This window comes from Ciconia boyciana, chromosome 5 (genome assembly GCF_034638445.1).
Source record: "Ciconia boyciana chromosome 5, ASM3463844v1, whole genome shotgun sequence".
Lineage (NCBI taxonomy): Eukaryota > Metazoa > Chordata > Aves > Ciconiiformes > Ciconiidae > Ciconia > Ciconia boyciana.
The window spans coordinates 58181720-58201030 of record NC_132938.1 but is presented as its reverse complement, the minus strand read 5'-3'; the positions used below and the strand labels follow the sequence as shown (position 1 = coordinate 58201030).

The window sequence follows — 19311 nt, the reverse complement described above, 5'->3', positions numbered from 1 at the left end:
TTTGCTCTCTAGAGCTCCCTGATGTTACTCCTAAGGGGCTTTACAAAAATATGTACCAGCCAAAGTTAGAAATATAGGTCAGTAGGATTCTGTGAACCAAAATAGCGTAGGCGTTCCTGAGTTCCTGTGCAACATCTGGCATCATCAAGGACTCGGGGAGATGGGACCTTTTAGGATTCTTTCAGTATTCTGGTTTAATCCTTTCTAGGGTCGTATGTCAAACGCCAATGTGTAAATACAGGTTTAAAGGAAAATTCCGTATAATTTCCCTGCTTTATTGGCTGGGAAGAAAGTGTTAAGAATGTGTGATTTAACTGCCTACTGCAATTTTAGCTACTTAGCTTCTTTGTATCTTCCATGTAGGGGTGGATGGGAGGAATCTTTTGAACTGCAGAGTTCAACATACCTCATTTCTGAGCTTGTACTATGCAATGAAGACAGATGTTTTTTCTAAGCTTATCAGATGTATTTCCTTACATGAAATAGGAAGCAAGAGCAGTTAAAGGGGCTTGGGTATGGAATGTCCAGTTATGTAAAGCAAAAATTCATATAATAAAATTCCAACCAACAGCAATTGGCTGGACCTAAGCGATACATTTTTGTGAGGATTTGTGTGTTTTCAATAGACCCTTAATTAACCACGTAATGCCACACAGTAATTGTATTTCATGAGACTGGGTCGTCAAATAAAGATAGTATTTATCAACCTGTAGTATATCTGTAGAGAACCATCATGGGCACGAATCTTCATTTTTTAAATAAACGTGCTTCAGGGAAGCTAATTGTGAAATTGTTTTTATCAGCATACGGCTGAATGTTTAAGATTACTGGTTTACTATACCTGACTTGAGATTACTGGCTGTTTTGATGCAATAAGCCTGATGTAAGATACTCCTTAGAGATACACTTAAAAATTATTTTCATGTAGTGTGGTATGAATTTAAGGCATGGATTCAGTTATCTCCCTATCCTGTATGCATGTGAATAAGAATAACTTTGGCTTGAAACTGAGAGAACGTGCAGTCTGGCCTTGGTGACACAAAACTCTGCATGGGTCTGTTTACCCACTTAACTCCCCAGCTGAGTGCTGCCAAGGCATCTGTGGCACAATAGAGATGCAGTATCAGAGGTGAGAGGCTGGCGCTCCTAAGATGCCAGAAACCTAAGAAGTTTAGTGTGCTGTGGCTTCATCTTTGCAGCTTGAAGCAAGAGTTGCGAAATTCTGAAGCAGGCTCAAGAGGTCTTATTTTTTATTGCAACTTACCTTGGAGAATTAGGCATCCTTTCAAGTATAATTTGCAGTAGGACTGTGGTTTGTTTCTGTTGTGTTCTTGCAGTGAGAGCATTTTTTATCAGTCCTCCTGAGGCAGAATCAGCTTTTAAAATTTCTAGTCCAAATAGAATTATTTTACGGAGTGATCGTTCTTAATTTGCTGGCTTAACCTGAGAGGAGCTAACTTGAGTGCAGTTAATCAAGATTGAAGTAAGATAGGAGTCTATAAACAACTGAATGTTTAGACCCACTTCTGTTCTTAAATGAAGGTGTCTGTGTGTGGAATTATCCCGGCAAAGCCACTTCTGTGCTTCTTAGCAGTGGAATTGGAATTTAATTTTGCCACTTCAGGGATGAAGACAAACTGAGTAATAGGGAGTTATTTGCTCTCCCCAGGAGAGACAGTAGTAGGCATCTAGTCTTTATAATAGCCTTTAAAGGAAGCAATGGCAACCTTGGATGGCTGAGTTGTGGAGCTGTGTGGATGGACTTGGTGTTTGGGGCTTATATTCGGGGAGAGTAGTCTGTGAAGCATTGAGATGTCAGCATGCTCTGATCTGGGAGCTGGGTTCACATTCTCTGTCTCTTTTTCCTCCTCTCAAATAGCTGTCTGGGCTATAATTACTCTCTTCTTGGGAGTATGGAGGAAAAGGAATTGCCGTCTGTTAGGAAGTTGCAATGTTCTTGCCTCTTCATCTTCCTTCTAACAATGCATATGACAGTGTGGACAAAACTGGGAGAGGGGCAGAACAGAGAGAGAAATCTGTCAGTGTCTGTGTTCTGCTGTCTGCTTCTATTCCAGTTAAAAGCAGGTGTTATTTAGACAACTTAATGAAATTGTACCCATCAGCCTAATGTGCCATGCTGAAGATGTAATAAATTCTATCTTTTACAATAAGTATTTCTCCTTATCTGTTCCAAAAAATACAGATTAAGATGCTACTGAACATGGAGATGGTAACCTTAAAGCTCCATTGCCTTAAAACCTCAACTTCTAGATTACAAAATTTAACTTTGTAGAAAAGAAACCACACAGAATATAATTTAATGTGTATAAACTTTGTGTATCACTAGAACAGTTTGGCTCTTAAAAATCCTTGGAACAGTCTTGTTCTAATTTGCTTCCATCAATATCTTGTGGCTCATACTCGTACCGAAGAGTCTTTAACTTTGCATGTTGAACATGCATCACAACCCAAGTATGAACCAAGTAAACTATTGTTGAAAATCCAAATTGAGAAGTACTAAGGAAGAGAAATGAAACCTTTCTTCCTCTGTATTGAATATAATGGTGACAAGGAGGACAGTAGTGGTATTCACTTGCTGTTTTATTGTAGGTTTAAAAAAAAAAAAATTAAAAATAGTGTTCTTCCTTTTCTACAGCTCTTTTGTGAGCCATCTGCATGTGGTGCCTTATGGTTTTGATGAAGGTCTTGAATTTGCTTGTCATTTCAGAATACCTGACGGTGTTTTCCCAGATGATTGCATTCCATGATCCAGAGCTGAGTAACCACCTTAATGAAATTGGTTTTATTCCAGATGTAAGTGCTAAGGGTTCTTTTAAGTATTGTTTAAAGGAAATAAGAAATGGAAAATGAGGGCAACTAGGATGAGATGCCTTTCCAGACTGTTTCAGTAGCAGTTTGACATAAGTGAAACTTGCATATTAAGAAACCTTTCTGAGTATGCTGATAAAATGGTAGTTTTGATTGTTGTTTTACATACCTCAGTCCTTCCCATTCTGTTGGCATGGTAAATACAATAAAAATACTGCTAGACAGTTATTATAACTTACAGATTCATCTTTAAAGATGTATATAATTTTAGACTGTGGATTAATATATAAAAATTAATGTGGCCATAAATGACTAACAGCAAAATTTTTGCAAACTAATTAAATGCGTTGGTTAACACAGAACACACATCAATTTGCAAGTAATACAAAAAATACGCGCAGGTGATGGTTAATCTGTACATATGTCAGACCTTGGAAAATGCTTAGCAGTCATTTGTTGGAGTCTATCAGAAACATTGGACAAGTGCATAACTTGTGTCTAAGTTTTATGCTTTCATTGGAAGAAGTCTGTAAGATGGAGGAAAATGAAAACTGAGAAGACAGCCAAAATGTAGTAGAGAGGAAGGGGTATGTTGGAAAAGGCAAAACAAGGCCGCCTTTAAAGCCTCACTTTTAGCTATCACTGTAAATAGTGAAGCTTTCCTCCTTTGTTTAGAGAGGTGCGTATAGTCCAGAAAGCCAAGACAATACTCTATAAAAATGTTTGTCTGCCTACTATAGCATTATCAAAGTTTATGGCAGATGTTTCTGCAAAGTAGATTTAGGCAAGGCTATAGAGAGAACATTGTTAATTGATACCATCTATATCATATATTTGACATTTAGAAATTTGGTAATTACAAGTTGCTCATAAGAACAGATGATGACTGAGAGGTCAAAATGGAAGGAGGAAACTGAAGTCAGGAGATGTTGATGTAGAAATATGAATTTCATAAATAAGAAATTTGTATGCATTTCTTCTGTAAGCAATATAAAGCTTATTTTATCAGAAAAGCCTTATGCTTATTAGGAAATGCTTTCAGTTGAAGCAGCAAGGCCAAGCCTCTGAAAGTCATTTGTTGTACACAATTCCTGGGTGAATTTGTGTGTCTTTGGGACTGGCAGATACTCATTATCACTCTTTACAGAGATTATAATGGAAAAGCAAACATGCTTTCATTTGTAGAGGTGTTTTTAATGTAATAATGTTGTTTATAAATGATGCAAATTTAAAAGATACTGTGGCATAAAATGAGCAGAAGAGAAAGCTAGTGTATTGCATTATAAACAGAAATGTTTGAGAAGGCCACATGTATTGCTGAGGACCCACATCTGAAGAGGGCAAGTGAGAGGAAGATGAAGGGAAGAACATTCATCTGTAGAAAGCCTAAATGTCTGGGGGGATAAAGGGCATGGGTAACAGCAACGTTTAAGTTCCTGAGGGAGAATCAATTTTGCAGCATCACTATGTAAATGCACTTTATATTTATTTGTTAAAGGCTGTAGAAGACCAAAGCAATTCCTCTGTGTATTTTGTCCGGGATACTAGTTCCCACTGAAGAGGTAGATATGTAATTTCCCTGACCATCTTACAGGTCCCCGTTTCTGCTACTAACCTACATGAGAGCTCTGTAGCAACCCATCTTGAGTGTTAGCTGGTCTTTCAGCAGCTCCTAGTGTCTGCTTATACAGTTATAATTCTCCACTGAAAACTTTCAAGCTGCAAGTCAGATGGAATAGTTTAAAATCACCTGTTTTGTTATATTTTAGTTTTTGTGTTGTGCTAGTCATTGGACAGCACATAGTCAAATGTGAGCCTTGTCTCTTAAGAGTTACAGTCTAGAGATGATTAGGTAATGCAGTAAATAATTACAAACCAGAGGTATATTTTAAAAAAAAAAAAAAAAAACAACCTTGCATTGAATACAAATGCTAGTTCTAAAATTAACACTAACCTCTGAAGAGAGGTTGTCCATTCTAAATTGTCTTTTTTTAATATATATATATATAAAAAAATAAAAGTTGTTCTGCCTTTTAGATTAGGAGAGAAGTTATTTTTGTACCTGTAACAAGACAGCACAGGATTCATCAAGGTGAAGGATATGCACTGTAGTAATGAGATCTGAACCAGAGTTTCGTGCTTGAGTACTAATCCTATCAAAGTAAACCCTGATTAATCTTTCATCATTGAAACACAGGCTCTGCTGCAGGAAGGATTGTGTTTCCTGGCACCCTTCCCATTTGCTTTGGATCATGTAACTCTCAGAATATTGAACACTGCTGAAGCTTGAACAGTTGTGAATATTGTTAGCTGATGTGGTTCCTGGATTAAGTATATTGCTGAGGCTATGTGATTTACATGTAAATAGAGGGATATATATGGTGAATCTTACGGTTCTTTGCTCACTCTCCCAGAGTTTATAATCTCCCCCACCCTATATAATGCTTTATAGCACGTTCTATATTTTACTGAATAATTCTGACATCAACAGCAGACCGTTTTGAACTGAAGAATAACAAGTGTGCTACATTACTAAAAGGGTAACTATAGCCATAAATTATTCTAAAGAGCTTTCAGCTGCAAATTATGAAAGCTAGACACAGTTGTCAGCTGGCCATTAACAGGGATGACAAAGTCTAGCTGCAGTTACTTAATATCATTGTGCTGGAGCTGCTATCATAGGTAGGTACCTTAGCTTGCTTTTGGCAATATGCCGGAGGTGTCGGTAATAGGGCTTCATCTAACTGAGAATTAAAAATCCTGCGATTGAAGTACTTTATCTCTGTTTGTTCTGTTACACTATTACCTAGTGGTGAATCTGGGGGAGAGGTTTCTTGCTGGTATTTTTATCTTGTGAGGAAAGTGATCATTCTTCAAGTTTTGTTTGTGTAGGTGCATATGGGTGGGTAGAATCTAATATTAAAAATTGGGCTCAATCTGCATTCTCTTTGCATCCCCAGTCATCAAAACGTTTCTGCATCTTTCTGTAGCATTTAAATATATGATTAATTGTGTAGGCACCATATAGGCTTGAAGCTATGTATGTGTGTATGTATTTCAAAGACAGAACATGAAGGTGCAAGGTCAGGGTTTTATAGAATAGGCTATTTCAGTTGGAAGGGACCTACAACGATCATCTAGTCCAACTGCCTGACCAAGTCAGGGCTGACCAAGTTAAAGCATGTTGTTAAGGGCATTGTCCAAATGCCTCTTAAACACTCCCAGGCTTGGGGCATCGACCACCTCTCCAGGAAGCCTGTCCCAGTCTCTGACCACCCTCTCGGTAAAGAAATGCTTCCTAATGTCCACTCTAAACCTCCCCTGGCGCAGCTTTGAACCATTCCCACACATCCTATCACTGGATATCAGGGAATAGAGCTCAGCACCTCCCTCTCCACTTCCCCTCCTCAGGAAGCTGTAGAGAGCAAAAAAATTTTTTTCTTAACAAATGAAAATTAAAACAAAAAGCAGCAGTTGGGAGGCAGCCTTGCTAGGACAACTCAGCAAGATAAAATTCTGGTTTATTGTTGGATAACATTTTCACACGTACATCAAACAGGCAAAAAAAAAAGAAAAAAAACCCAGTAACTTCATAGACAGAAAAAAAAAAAAATCCTTTTTATCTTCGGCCTTGCCACCTCATACAAACCATGATCTATGGTACAGCTAAAGTACATACACAAAAAAGGTACTGGAAAGCTCAGAATAAGATTGTAAATTTTTTTTTTGCATTTTTGTCATTTGTTTGTTTAAATTTTTTACAAGGTTTTGTTTTATTCTCCTTTGAGATAATGATTTGGGCCTGGTCACAGCACAAGTAAAGTCAGAGATGGGTAACGAGAGATACAAACATCAAAGCCCCCCTTTTGGTCAATCCAAGATCACTTAAAAATGGTGGACGTCCTAACAATATGTACAAAAATATAAAATGTAAATTAAAAATACAAACAAATTATCCTTTAAAGTACTTTTAAGAAAGCAAGCAGGACCTTGAAGTTTTGGTGTTTGGGGGCGGGGGGGGGGCAGGTCTGTGTGGGAAGGGGGGTCGTTCTCCCTCCACTAATAGGTGACTCATTTTGGATGTTTGTTGAGTGGCATCGCCGTGATGGGGGGCCAAGGCCAGGGTTCAGTCTACTTGGTGAGGATGACCAGGGAGGAAGGGGGGGGTCCCCGAAGGGTCAATAGGATTCCTTTTAGCTGGGGGTCATACCTTTCTGTGTAGCTATGTCAAATGGTCTTTTAGTTTAGTAAGCTCAGAAAGAAAGACTGGATTACTTAACAGATCTTCAATATCTGGGATTGTTACTGGACAATTCAATAAGAAAAGAAATATATGATACCTTTTCTGAATCCTTTCTGTTGTCATTTAAGCTAGTGCCTGCCTAAAGTGTGTAGAAAGCAAGTTAGCATGGCAGACAAACTATCTCACAACTGTCCATTGCAGGGTTTTTAGCATCTTCTCCTGAAGCAAATGAGCTACTCACTGTTGGAGGTAGAATACTTACCTACATTGCTGTTGACTGTGGGTAGTTCCTGTATTCCTGTAAGTGTGACTTCAGCTTTGAGAAGGAAAGGCTCCAACATAAAATGTCTTGAACACTGAAAATAGTGTGAAATACATGCTATAGCATAGGTTTTTTTGTTATCCATCTATAAATTATTTTTATAATGGTGAAGACATGACAGTTTACCAGTTTAAAATAACACACTGCATTGAATGACAGATGGTCAGGTGACAATTCTTCTATAAAAGATTGCAAGAATAATGATTACTCCTATTGTGTTTATTGTCTTTAAAACCATAGGTATTTAGCCTTGATCTCAGCTCTGTAATTCTATGAGGTGTGGAGGGTGAACTTTCTTAGAGATCTTTTCATTTTCTTAGAGGTTTTTGGTAAACTTAAGTGTTATATACATGCATAACGAACAAGGAGGTGTGAAGAATGTTTGCATTTTTGATGTTTTGAAAACTCATACCTTCAATTTTAAATAATTCTATTTCATTATCCTGCAACCAGGTGCATAGCTTCACTGTAGCTGCCTTTATGGTGTTCATAAGGTGCACCTGGATCATACAGGACAGATACTTTATTCTTAAAGACTTTTCACAGAGCAAGAAGATTGTGTATGCCTTTTAATACTCCCTACCATCCCCACCAACAATCGTTAACACTCATTTTCACCTTGCTATTCCTTCTAAAATATCTTTAGAATCAAAATCCCTTGAGCCTAAATATCTTTAAAACTATTGTCTTTACAACTGAAACTTCAATCTTTTGTAGACACAAGTGTGTAAAGCTCTCATCTTCTGGAGGAATAGTCAAATAATAAAACAATCCAGACAGTAATAACAGGCAATAACAAAATCCTCATGGAAAAGGCTTTCATCAAGATTTGAGCCAATATCTCTAAAAGCTTTGAATGTCTAATGGGAGATGCATTCTTCTCAAAATATGCCCACCTAACTGTGGGCAAGTAAATGTCTCCACCCCATTGAAAAACAATGAACTGCATCTCCAAGGTCAGGTACTGAGCAGAATTCATCATAGCAGAGCACTATTGGAGAGGAAGCTTCAGCTAGGGATAATGGGAAGATGGAGAATGAAACCAAGTCTAAGGACAAGAGATTTCAATTGTAACTTAAAAAAAACCTGTGGATTTATTCAGATTCTTTGAACAGGAACTGATGTTAGGGGACTGCTGTGTTCTTCATACATAAGAAATGTCCAAGTCCTTACTTAAAAGCACAAAAGAGCTTGTATTTTATTAGTAAAGCAAAATGATAATTACAGTGTTGCTGATCTCAAGCTTACTCTAAAAAATGAAGTATTGGTTTTACAGGCTCTTACTTTAATGTGACTTATTCTCAGGCTGTTCCAGCAGTTCAAACGCTATTTTGATTAAAGATTAGGTATGCTTCCCAGCTACAGAGAGGTAAGCATCAATGAAAAACACAACCCCATTATGTTTCAGGGTTCATTAGTGAAGGGTTGGAAACCTCTTTAACAGCAGCTTGTTAGTACAGAAGCATGGCAGAATGCTGTTCCAGGCAGTGCTTGCTAGAGGGCAGTATTTACTAATAGTATGTTAAAAGGGCAGTCGTTTAATGATAAATATTTGGTAGCCTATTTATTTGAGGACTTCAAGTCAGTGCAGTTCTTTTTTTCTGTGTTTTTCAATATGACTTGCATGGTGGAATAATACCACCAGTGTTGTGGCTTTTCTTTGCTTGCTTATTAATAGTAATCATAACCTCTTCAGGTTTACAGAGATCTCCTTGTCTTAGAACATTATATTTATGAAAATCAGGGGGGAAAATCCCTTCAATAAGAACTTGCCTGATACCTTCTACTTAAATAGTTTGACCTACTTTTCAGGTCACTGTTGACAGGTTTGGTGAGGATGGTTTAGAGCAAAGCGGTGCTTTGCCTTCTGGTTACCTTTTAATAATCTGTTTAATGTTTCAAATTTTGTGTATTTTATTGTATATTTCTATGTAGATGCATACAAAATAGAGGTGTTTGTGAAAGTAGGAGAAAGTGTGGATCTGCTTTGGTAAAACATTTTAATCAAATATACAAAAAGGAGGAAATAATTGCTTTTAAATACCAAGGAAGTAATGTAGTTCAAAATGACGGCCACATAATATGTACCTCCAAGCAAAGAGGAGCCTCAGCCTATTAGGAATACTTGTTTTCCTACTGCATGGAAAGCAAGATATTGCATACAAGCAAGCAGGTAAACGGGTATTAGCTGATCACAACGACTGTAGGGGATATTTCAGGGAACAGGGTATGTTACTATTCAGTAGAGAGCCATCTATTGAAGGCAGGACAAAGATATACTTGGGGAAATAGTGTGAATGTATTATAAGATGAAAATGGTGATAGAAATGGATTTGTTTTGGTTTTTGAACCCTTAAAATCAATTGGCAGGTTGGAGGCCAAGCTTTATAAAAGCCTCCTGAATATTGAAAGTGGTGAACAATCTGGTCATCACAGCTTTTTTAGTTTTATGGACAGTGTGGTTCAGATACTATCAGATGCTCAGATGAAGTTGTAGGAATAAAATTGAGCGCGCTGTGCTAAAGAGCTTTTCAGCAAATGTGTGCATCATTTAATCAGTGCCATAACCCAGTTAAGAGTTTATGGAATAAGTAGTAATTTATTAACATAATATCGATAATGCTTTCTGCTTCTCGTTTGCTTACTTCCACAGAAAGCTTAATAGGAGGACTAATTTGCACTTTTTATGAGCTAAAATGTAATATATTAAGCTTTATGTCTAACTGTAAATCTTCAGAAGTGGAAAACAGAGCACATGATCTATGCAACTGAGTAAAATTTAACAACGGCCATCTCGCTCTTGCATTCCTAATTCGTGGGGACTTTCTGTGCAATTCGATGTTTCATAAAAATAGATTCTGTTGCCTTCCACACGCTAAATACTTCAGTGAAAATTGAGAAACTCTTAAGGTGTTATAAACGCTTAGCTCTTCTAATGCATAGTGAATTTTCTCTATGTGATGTCATGAGTATGAAAGTTTGCAGAAACTGAAGGTTTTCTGTAGCCATTGCAGCAGCACAAGTTCTTAGTCTCGTAGTATAAGTGCTGAAGCAGCCTCAAATTCTTCAGATGATGCCTGCCTTTAAAGGTCACAGTAGAACAACATAAATGCTTAAGTTGTTAGTAAATGACACTATGCTTTTGAGAATGAAATAATTCGTATTGCCTTTCACTGACAAGCGTACACTTTAATAGATACCAGCATGGGAGAAAAAGGTAGATATGGTTAATTTTTCTATTGGAAATTGTGATTTGCACTTTTAATTATTTATATAGAACCAGGTTTTTTTCCATACTCAAAAAGATAAATTGAATCAAGTTGTTTTTTGCTTGTTCAGGCATCCTTTGCTAATTTTTACTTAGCAGTATATATGTGTAAGGTGAGAACTGTGATGGTTTAATAGAGCAGGTTTTTGAGTTCTTTAAGACTTTGGGGTTATTTTTTGCAAACGTAAGCCTGCTGAGGGTGGTGGTTGGTTTTGTTGTTGTTTTCAATACAGTATCACAACCGGTAATTTGAAAGAGATGAGAATGGGGACCTGGGGGAGGAAAAAGCTTCTCTGAGGGGCTAAAAGTTGCGTGATAAGTAGTTCTGCCTCTGCAGTTATTTCCCATTTTAAATACATTCATGCCAAGCTAGGCAATTTTTAATGTGATAGGCAGTTGTCACAAGCAACTTTCTCTTAATAAAATTTTTTTGTTGTTCTCTTCCCCCGCACCACCACCTTTTGCAGCTTTATGCTATTCCTTGGTTTCTTACAATGTTTACACGTGAGTATGCATTCTTTTTCTCTGATTAAATGTTCTTGTATTTCTTAAGCATAATTTTTCTCACTTTTTCAGCTAAAGCCTTCCTAATTGATGTGATGTGTCTATCATTTAGTAGGTCGCTTGTCATTTGCAAGGATGTGTTGTGATTTGACTCCCAACAGTGCCTGTCACATGCTTTCTGCCCTGATTTAACATTAATTAGCATTTCATTTTTTTAAAAAAAGTATTATACTAAATTTGAACTGGATTATTTTACACATGCAGTACTTAAGGAGTGCGCAAAGGAAGCTGTTATCTACTGGAAAACAATAAGATAATAGTTGAAAAGAAAAACAAAACCAAACCTCACCACCTTCCCCTGCCCTCAGCCAGATATTGTAAGAAAGAAAGTAGCTTTGTTTTTGAAGGCCAACTAAACAAGCTCTTTTTATTGCTTTTTGACACATTGTTATTCTACTAGCACTAGTTTACTATGATATTTGTGCATGGATGTTAGGAACAAAAAGAACTTCATAAGTTGGTGAGCTTTTAATGAAAGAGGACAAAGTTAATAAAGCAAGTTTAGAAAGCAATTCAAAATCTTCTTTCCTCAAAGGTCTCTCTGACTTTTTTCATTTTATGTCAACATTGGCAGCCTTTGAATTAAAAAAAAAAAAAAAAAAAAGTGGCAGGATGAAAAGACCTGATCGATTATTTCTCTGATGAAATATCAAAGAATTTAATGTGAAATTCTTGATTGCAATTTCTAAAGATCTTGACTGTAAACCACTGGTTCTTGCAGTTGTCCATTCTTCTAAAACTTTCATGAGAATCACCACCTTTGGAAAACCAAGGAGATGGTTTCCTTGGCAATGAATTGCAATAAAATGTTAGAACCATTTAGTTGAAGGATAGCTTATTTTACGAGAGACACCTTCAGCTTTATATATAAAATGTTGCTATTTTTAACATGCCTTTCTTCTTGTCTTTCCTTTATTCTGCCAATTTTTGGTCTATTCTACTAATTTTCTTGTCTAATTTTAAGTAGTTGAGCTTATTGACTAACTTATTAATGTCTTTGTACTATTGGAAAAACTGATATGCATGTCCTAATGCATAATTGCACCGTACCAAAAGAAAAATAAATTGCCTAATTTCATGTGTTTGAAGTCTGAAAACTTGCACATTTCTAAGTATTTAATAATGAAAGAAGACACTGATGATTCCCAGAATAATCAAACTGCATATGAAGACAAACCTCTTTCTAAACAGGTTGAGTCCTTTCTGCTCCTGCATAAAAAGAAATAACCCTAAGGTGGGAGAGGAAAAAAGTATATAGGCAACTCCTTAAGAGTGTGCATGTGTGTATATGTTTTTATCAACTTATATGCTTATAGTTTTTTTTATTGTGCTTGTTCATCATGCAGATGTCTTTCCTTTGCACAAAATTTTTCACTTGTGGGATACGTTACTGCTTGGAAATTCCTCCTTCCCGTTCTGTATCGGAGTTGCAATACTTCAACAACTGAGGGATCGTCTTCTGGCTAATGGATTCAATGAATGCATTCTCCTTTTTTCAGACTTGCCAGGTACAGGAAAAACTATTTCTTCTCTCTTCCTCTGAATTCCCAGTGTGTTGCTGAAGAAAGTACGTGCTTGCACATGAATATATATTACAAATCTTACATGTGTTTTGAAATTATGGTAGATTTAGGCAAACTCGCTGTCAGAGTCTGTAGGTCTTAACTAGAGCTTGATGAACTTAGTAGATGAAGTCTTGATGAAGTCTTTTTGCTGTCATCAGCAAGAATTGAGTGAGCTTGTTATTATTTTCAGGTGAAGGTTGGAGTACTTTCTTACGAAATTTAGAATGATTGTAACTAATTCGTAAGCTACTGTTTTTAGACATGCCACGTATAGAAACAATCCAGTTGGTAGGGAATTCTTAGTGAAAATAATTTAGTGCTGTTCTGAACAGTGCTTTTCCACTTTGATGCTGGTACCAGCCTGTTTTCCTTTCAAAATAATTAAACTTTTGCTATGGAAGCAATTAATGTAAAACGATTAGGGAACGCAGTATAGAAGCTATGGGAATTGCTCTGTGTTAAATCAGTTTCCATTTGAAATGTAAGGCTTTCAAAAGAACCCTCAAAATCAGATCAGAGGCTGCATGATCTTTGTGCAGAAGTTCTGTCATCTTGTTCAGTGGGAGGTGGTTGACCTATCCATACAAGCAAGTGTTGCATCTTTTAAAAAAAAAAATAATAAAATTGCAGTTAACCATGAAGTTTGAGTCTTATTTCTGAGCAAGTTTCTAGTGAGACAGTAGAAATCATTTGAACTGAGTAAGCCCTGTTAACTGAAAGATGTGTTTCCATTTGTGATGGACTAATATTTACATAACACATGAACTGGAAGGCTACTGCACCCAGAACATACTTATGTTCTTGTATTAATTCCCTCTCTCCAACCCAAGATCTTACTAACATAATATAGGTCTTGGTTAAGAGGTGACACTGTTTTAATTGTGTGGCCTTTCTTAAGATAACTTTAACTTTTGGCTAATTCCTTGGCTAATTATAGATTTAGTGGGCTCTGTTCGAACACCATGTGTGCAATTCAGTAATTCATAATTCATTTAAACAGAAGTCATTCCTTTTCAGAAGAAACTGAGATAATCAAGTTTGGAAGAGCATTTAAGTTTAAAAGCTCTTGTTAAGTGTGGCGGTCTCCACAACTGCAGAGTTTACAGAAGTTAGCAGTAGTCTAGGATGTGGCAGCAAGCAGGCTGAGGCTAAGTTCATAGTTGCATAAATCAGTCTCTCAGAAGTTCAGTGAGTCCTCACAGATGAAGCTCTGTGATTTCTGTAAATATTATTGTCACAAATTCTGTCTCTCACTGTATGCCCTTGAACATGTGTCTGGATTTGAAAATTTTGCTTTTCTGCTGCCTTTCAGTTTAGTATATACTATGCAATTGCTACTGTATTTTTCAATTTATAAGAAATTTAATTAGGCCATTCCTTATGGTGTGGATTTTTTCATTTTCAGTCTATATGCTTAGTCATTTCAAATGCCCTTATTAAATTTAACTGGATATCTTCAGATGGTCTGAAAGGTGAGTGCTAAACTAAAAGATTGTGTGTCTCCCCCTTCCCTCCTCCCTCATCTATTAGCTGTATGTCTTAGTTAAATATAGATTCATTAATATTTAACTTATTTTCTTGCCTAAGGTCATTTCTCCCTATTTTTTTCCCCTGAGTGGTTCTAAATTATGTATTCCAATTTGTCTTGAACCAGCTGATTTACTGACAGTTGAAGTACTTTGTGCTGAGGTCATGTGCAAGAACACATTAGTTCTCATAATACACGTCTGTTTATATAATAAAATTAAATCACTAAAATCTGTAGTGTTATAATGTACATGCTTTCTGCTGATTATAGTTTATGACAACTTTGCTGATACTCTGGTAGGAAATGTTTTGGTAGAATGGTGTTTCTGAAAAGATTTACCTTTTTTTTTTTTTTTATGTTGGTGATGTCTGCAATATTTTGGATGTCAACAGTGGCACAGTTGAATATTGTGAGATTAATCCAAAGCATATCATAAACTGACTACTAAGGGAAAAAAGAATGAGGATGGAAGACGATCCTAGTGTGACTTAAAAGTCAAATGTTATTGGTCTAGCCGAGACTTCTGTAATCAGTAACTTCTTTGTACATATGATTATTATAGCCTTGTGCCTTCTCTTTCTGACCTGAGTCTTATTTCTGATTAAGAAGTATTAACTGCTTATGCTTTTTGTCACCTGCGTCTTCCAAACAGGACTTCTGTTATTTTGGTTAAAGTAAATTGTGTGTTGTGCTTGAGAATTTTCTGAAAGTAATTTACAAACAACCTTCACCTGAAACTGGGTCACCCTGAAGAAGAGATTATGTTGTTCAAAACATCTGCAATAATTTCAATCTAAAATCAGTTGTTGCTCAACAGTCTGAAACTCCTGTGGTTTTTAAGCTTTCTGTGCACTGGAATGGCTTATCTCAGGCTGCCAGTGGAAGCGAGTTGCTTTTCAGACTGATAAAGCTATTTTACTGCAATCTTGCCACTTTGTGGAACACTTTTTTAAGATTTCTTGCTTTTACAGTAGCTGTTTCTAAAAATGTATATTTAAAGTTAAAAAACAAAACAAACAAACACTGCTTTATTTCCAGTTCACTGCATATAACACAGTTTCAACTACTGTCTAAAAAAGTTAATGATGTGAGGAAAAAGAAGGGGCACAGTGCCATCATTGATTACTTGATTCTGAAAACCCTTTCCAATGCTCGTCTCAAAGCTTTGGCCATTTTTTACCTAGAAACCCAATAAAATTGGGCATTACTTGCTGGTTTTGGGAGCTCTATTGGAAATTTTAATTTATTTTTATGTAGTTTTAACAATATTCTAGCATATTAGGAAATCTATTTGAAGTATTTGACTAAATAATTGGTTCATTAAAAATACTGGAAAACCCCTTTGCTGTAGCAACAAATGTCCTAGTTCATTCCTCATGGGGCTGTATAAAGGGGACATATAAGCAACTGCTAAAACTTAAATAGAATTAGATTGTTTAGAAAATTACTACCCCAAGGTGGCATTTTTTTAATTCTTTCACTGGTTCTTTCAAATGTGGGGGTTTTTTTTCCTTGTGTCTAAGGAGCTCTGTTAAGTATAAACTTTATTCAAACAATATAAGTACCAGAGAAGATTTAGGAGGCAGTATTTGAGACAGACAAACAAAACCAACCCTGGAGTCATTGCTAATTCTTTATGTGTAGTTTTGAGATTTAGTAAATTTCATCCTGTTCGGGTGATGCAGAGAGAGCAAATGCAGTATGCATTACCGGTGTTTTTCCTTTAGTCTGTCTGATACGTAGCAGGTGAATGTGGCAGGAAAGTGAGGATACTAAGGGTGGCATTACTATTATGTGATTCCTGAGGTACCAACAACAGAGGCAGGACTCTGCTTTCGGACCAGTACTGGCTTGTACTAAGCCAGTTTGAGTATGTCTGCACCTTATGTATCAGCAAATTTGCAACCCAGAAGGCTCTTTCATGCACTGAGGGCCAACTGTATAAGTAACTTTACTTTAAAACTTTCAGTTTTACTTACAGCTTAGTCTTTAACATCTTGCCATAAGTTTGTGTGATAATATATATTATGCTACTAAAAAATTATGATTATTGTAGCATGACTTGATTACTAAGTTCATTACCCACTGTATAAGTAGTACAAAGTCACCAGCACCTTTTGTTAGGAAAGACCCAAGAAGGAAGCATCCAGATATGTACAGCTCTTTGCAAACAGTTGAAGGATCCTGTAGACCAATTCACTCCCACCTGGAATGGGTGCCATATAGGGCCAGGCAAACAGATCTTCCTCCAGAGGTCCATGCCAATATAATCACTGACATAGTGAGATGAATTATGGCCTTGAGAAGGGATAGGACAACTACCAAAAGATGGGGACAGGTGCTGTTAAAGAATAGGTAAACACCAATCCTAGACGTGAGATAAAGCATACTTTCAAAGAAGCCTTGTAGGTTAGTTGATACAATAACCTCACCTTCTGTAATTTTGGAGCGAGAGAAGGTTCGTTCTTTTAATGCTGTGCACCTTAGGAAGGTGTCTTTTTGCTGACCCCAGGCTAGTCAATGCTTCCAAAGGAAGAGCCTCAGATAGGAAGTCCAGAAAGACTGTCTGTGGAAAAGCAATCCAGTGCAATGAGGAGCTACAGTAAAACCATTAAAGTGGAAAATGTAGAGGATTCTACTTTGTGAGGCACAGACACGTAGCTTTAAGATGCAACATGTAGTCAAAGATGTAGCTATCACCAAACCACAAAAACGATTCTCCAAGGAACAGAATTTCTCTAATGTGGGAGAAACAATTATATCTGTTGCCATTATAGTGATGTGCCAAAATGCTGAATCCCATGGTGGCGACAGCCATATAAATGCTTAGAAGAATTACATCCAGCTCAGAAATGGACTAAAAATTAAAAAAATAGTGGAAATTCTACACTAAGGTTGTATGGTGCAGTTTTGAATGATGTGTTTCTGCTGACAGCAGCAGAATTAGATGCACATCAGAGAACTCTGCTTTAGATATGTATTCAACCCGAGGTAGCTACTATTTTACTTTCTGTTGTTTTTATTCCTGAAAATCCTTTGTATGCCCACATCTGTGATTCATACACTTTTATCGTGCCAGAATTCCTGGTGGTTCTGCATTTAGTTAATTAAGTTTTGGTAGGAGGAAGAAGTGGCAGTTGGCCGCCAAGCCCACGCTGACTTTGAGTGGTGTCTGTTCCCATTTGTTTCACCACTTCTCAAATAAAAATGTAAACTCTGAGATCAAAACACCAACTTTAAAGAGACTGAAAGAGATACAGTGGAGTATTCTGTAGGCCAGTTTGCAGTAGAAAAACAAAGGTAATAATTGTTTTGATTAGGGTTTGACTTTTTATTATACAGTTTTGAAAATGTCCTATTGCTTAGATTAAGGCTCTGAGGAATAGACATCGTAATAGCTCTTTTAAAAGGAAACTTTTCTCATCACTTCAGCTATGAAATTTTGACACGTGGCTTTGTTGTAGCTTGCCCAGGTTCAAAACTGTTGTCCCCCATGGAAGATGACACTGCAAAGTGATTTACCATGGAGTTAGTGAAGCTGGACTGCTTTTTCAAATTTCAGTGTATCTGAAGAAAAACAGCAATTTGGTCTCTGTCACATGATGCACATGATAATGCTGCTATAACTATAACATAAAAAAATCGGATTGGAAATATCGAAAGACATCAGAAGCGAAAAGGAAATAGCGTGTCTAGTTTTCTTGTCTTGAAAGATGTAGGTCCGACTGACATTTATGGAAACATCTTTTTCTGAATATATTCTTCATCTTTGCTATGTTAGATGGCTTTTTTAGATGCAGGTGGCAGGTGTATTTTATAATGCAATTCCTGAAGATTATTGTTACTAAATAATGGCATTTATGAAGCAGAAACTGTGCAAGCTGCTAGTAAGTGGTTTTTTGATTGTTTTGCTGCTTTTTTTAATGGCTTACAGCTAACTGTGGGTTAGGAGCTGGCTTTGGTGCAGAAGCATAGTAATTTGTTAGGGTACACCTGCTCACCAAGGCTGTTCGGTAGTGTCAAACTCTGTAAGATTGATGTCATTTTACCTGAAGCTGTGAATTTTTTAATTATTCACATTTTCCACTTGTAGTGGCATGAACAAAATGCAGTTCTATCTATAGATTCTACCTTCTTGACACTAAAGAGCAATGCTACGGTGAGTGACACGCTGAGGAAAAAAATACCAAAATCCTTTATTTTATTCATATTGGTGTTCTTGCTAGTCCATAGTTGTCACTGGCAGAAGAAAATCAAATATCCTTTAGCAAAGGACTGTCTGTCTCAAGAGATAGTATTTCATAAAAAGAGTGAAGAGTGAGTTCATCAGTAGAACTTTCCTAGTGCATGTCTTAAAATCAGTCTGAGGTGCAGCTTATGCCTTCTGTTTCGCGATAGAACCTGTATGTACTCTTCATAGCAAAAGGGAACTTCAGAGAATAGAATAATCCACCTGTTAGTCATGTAGGATTTTGTACACCTTTACCCTGGAATAAAATCAAAGTACATGAAGGTAGACTGTCAAACATACTAGCATTTTTAGGCATGGAAAGACAAAATTCAGGCCACTCCTATCTGAGCTTTGCTTCTAAATGTGGCAAATTATTTTTTTTCTCTCTTTACAAAGGTGTCTTGGGAAAACATTTCCCTCTTTTTTTTTTTTTTTGGGTTTCATTAAAATTATGAGCATAACTGGTTCAGGATTAGACTAGTGCTTAGAAAGCAAGAGTGTGCAGTAGATTTTTTTTTTTCCTTTTACAATTATGGAAAATGTTGCTGACAGTGTGTTGTGGTTTAGCTCCAGTTGGCAATTAAGTACCACACAGCCACTTGCTCTCCCTTCCCCCCAAGTGGGATGGGGGAGAGAATCGGAAGAGCAAAAGTAAGAAAACTCGTGGGTTGAGATAAGAACGGTTTAATAATTGGAACAAAAAATAATAATAATAAATTGTAATGAGAAGGAAAACAACAAGAGAGTGAGAAAAGAACAAA

The 19311-nt window shown here is 36.7% G+C and overlaps 1 protein-coding gene across 7 annotated transcripts in view; it reads left to right on the top strand.

The window, feature by feature from the left end:
- The window catches only part of TBCK (TBC1 domain containing kinase), a 115599-nt gene that overhangs the window by 52499 nt on the left and 43789 nt on the right, over nt 1-19311 (top strand). For all 7 annotated transcript variants that reach the window (XM_072862540.1, XM_072862547.1, XM_072862543.1 and 4 more), the window contains 3 exons: nt 2729-2814; nt 11130-11166; nt 12573-12734. In XM_072862540.1, coding sequence (XP_072718641.1) covers nt 2729-2814; nt 11130-11166; nt 12573-12734 — 285 coding nt within the window. The remainder of the gene's footprint in view (nt 1-2728; nt 2815-11129; nt 11167-12572; nt 12735-19311) is intronic.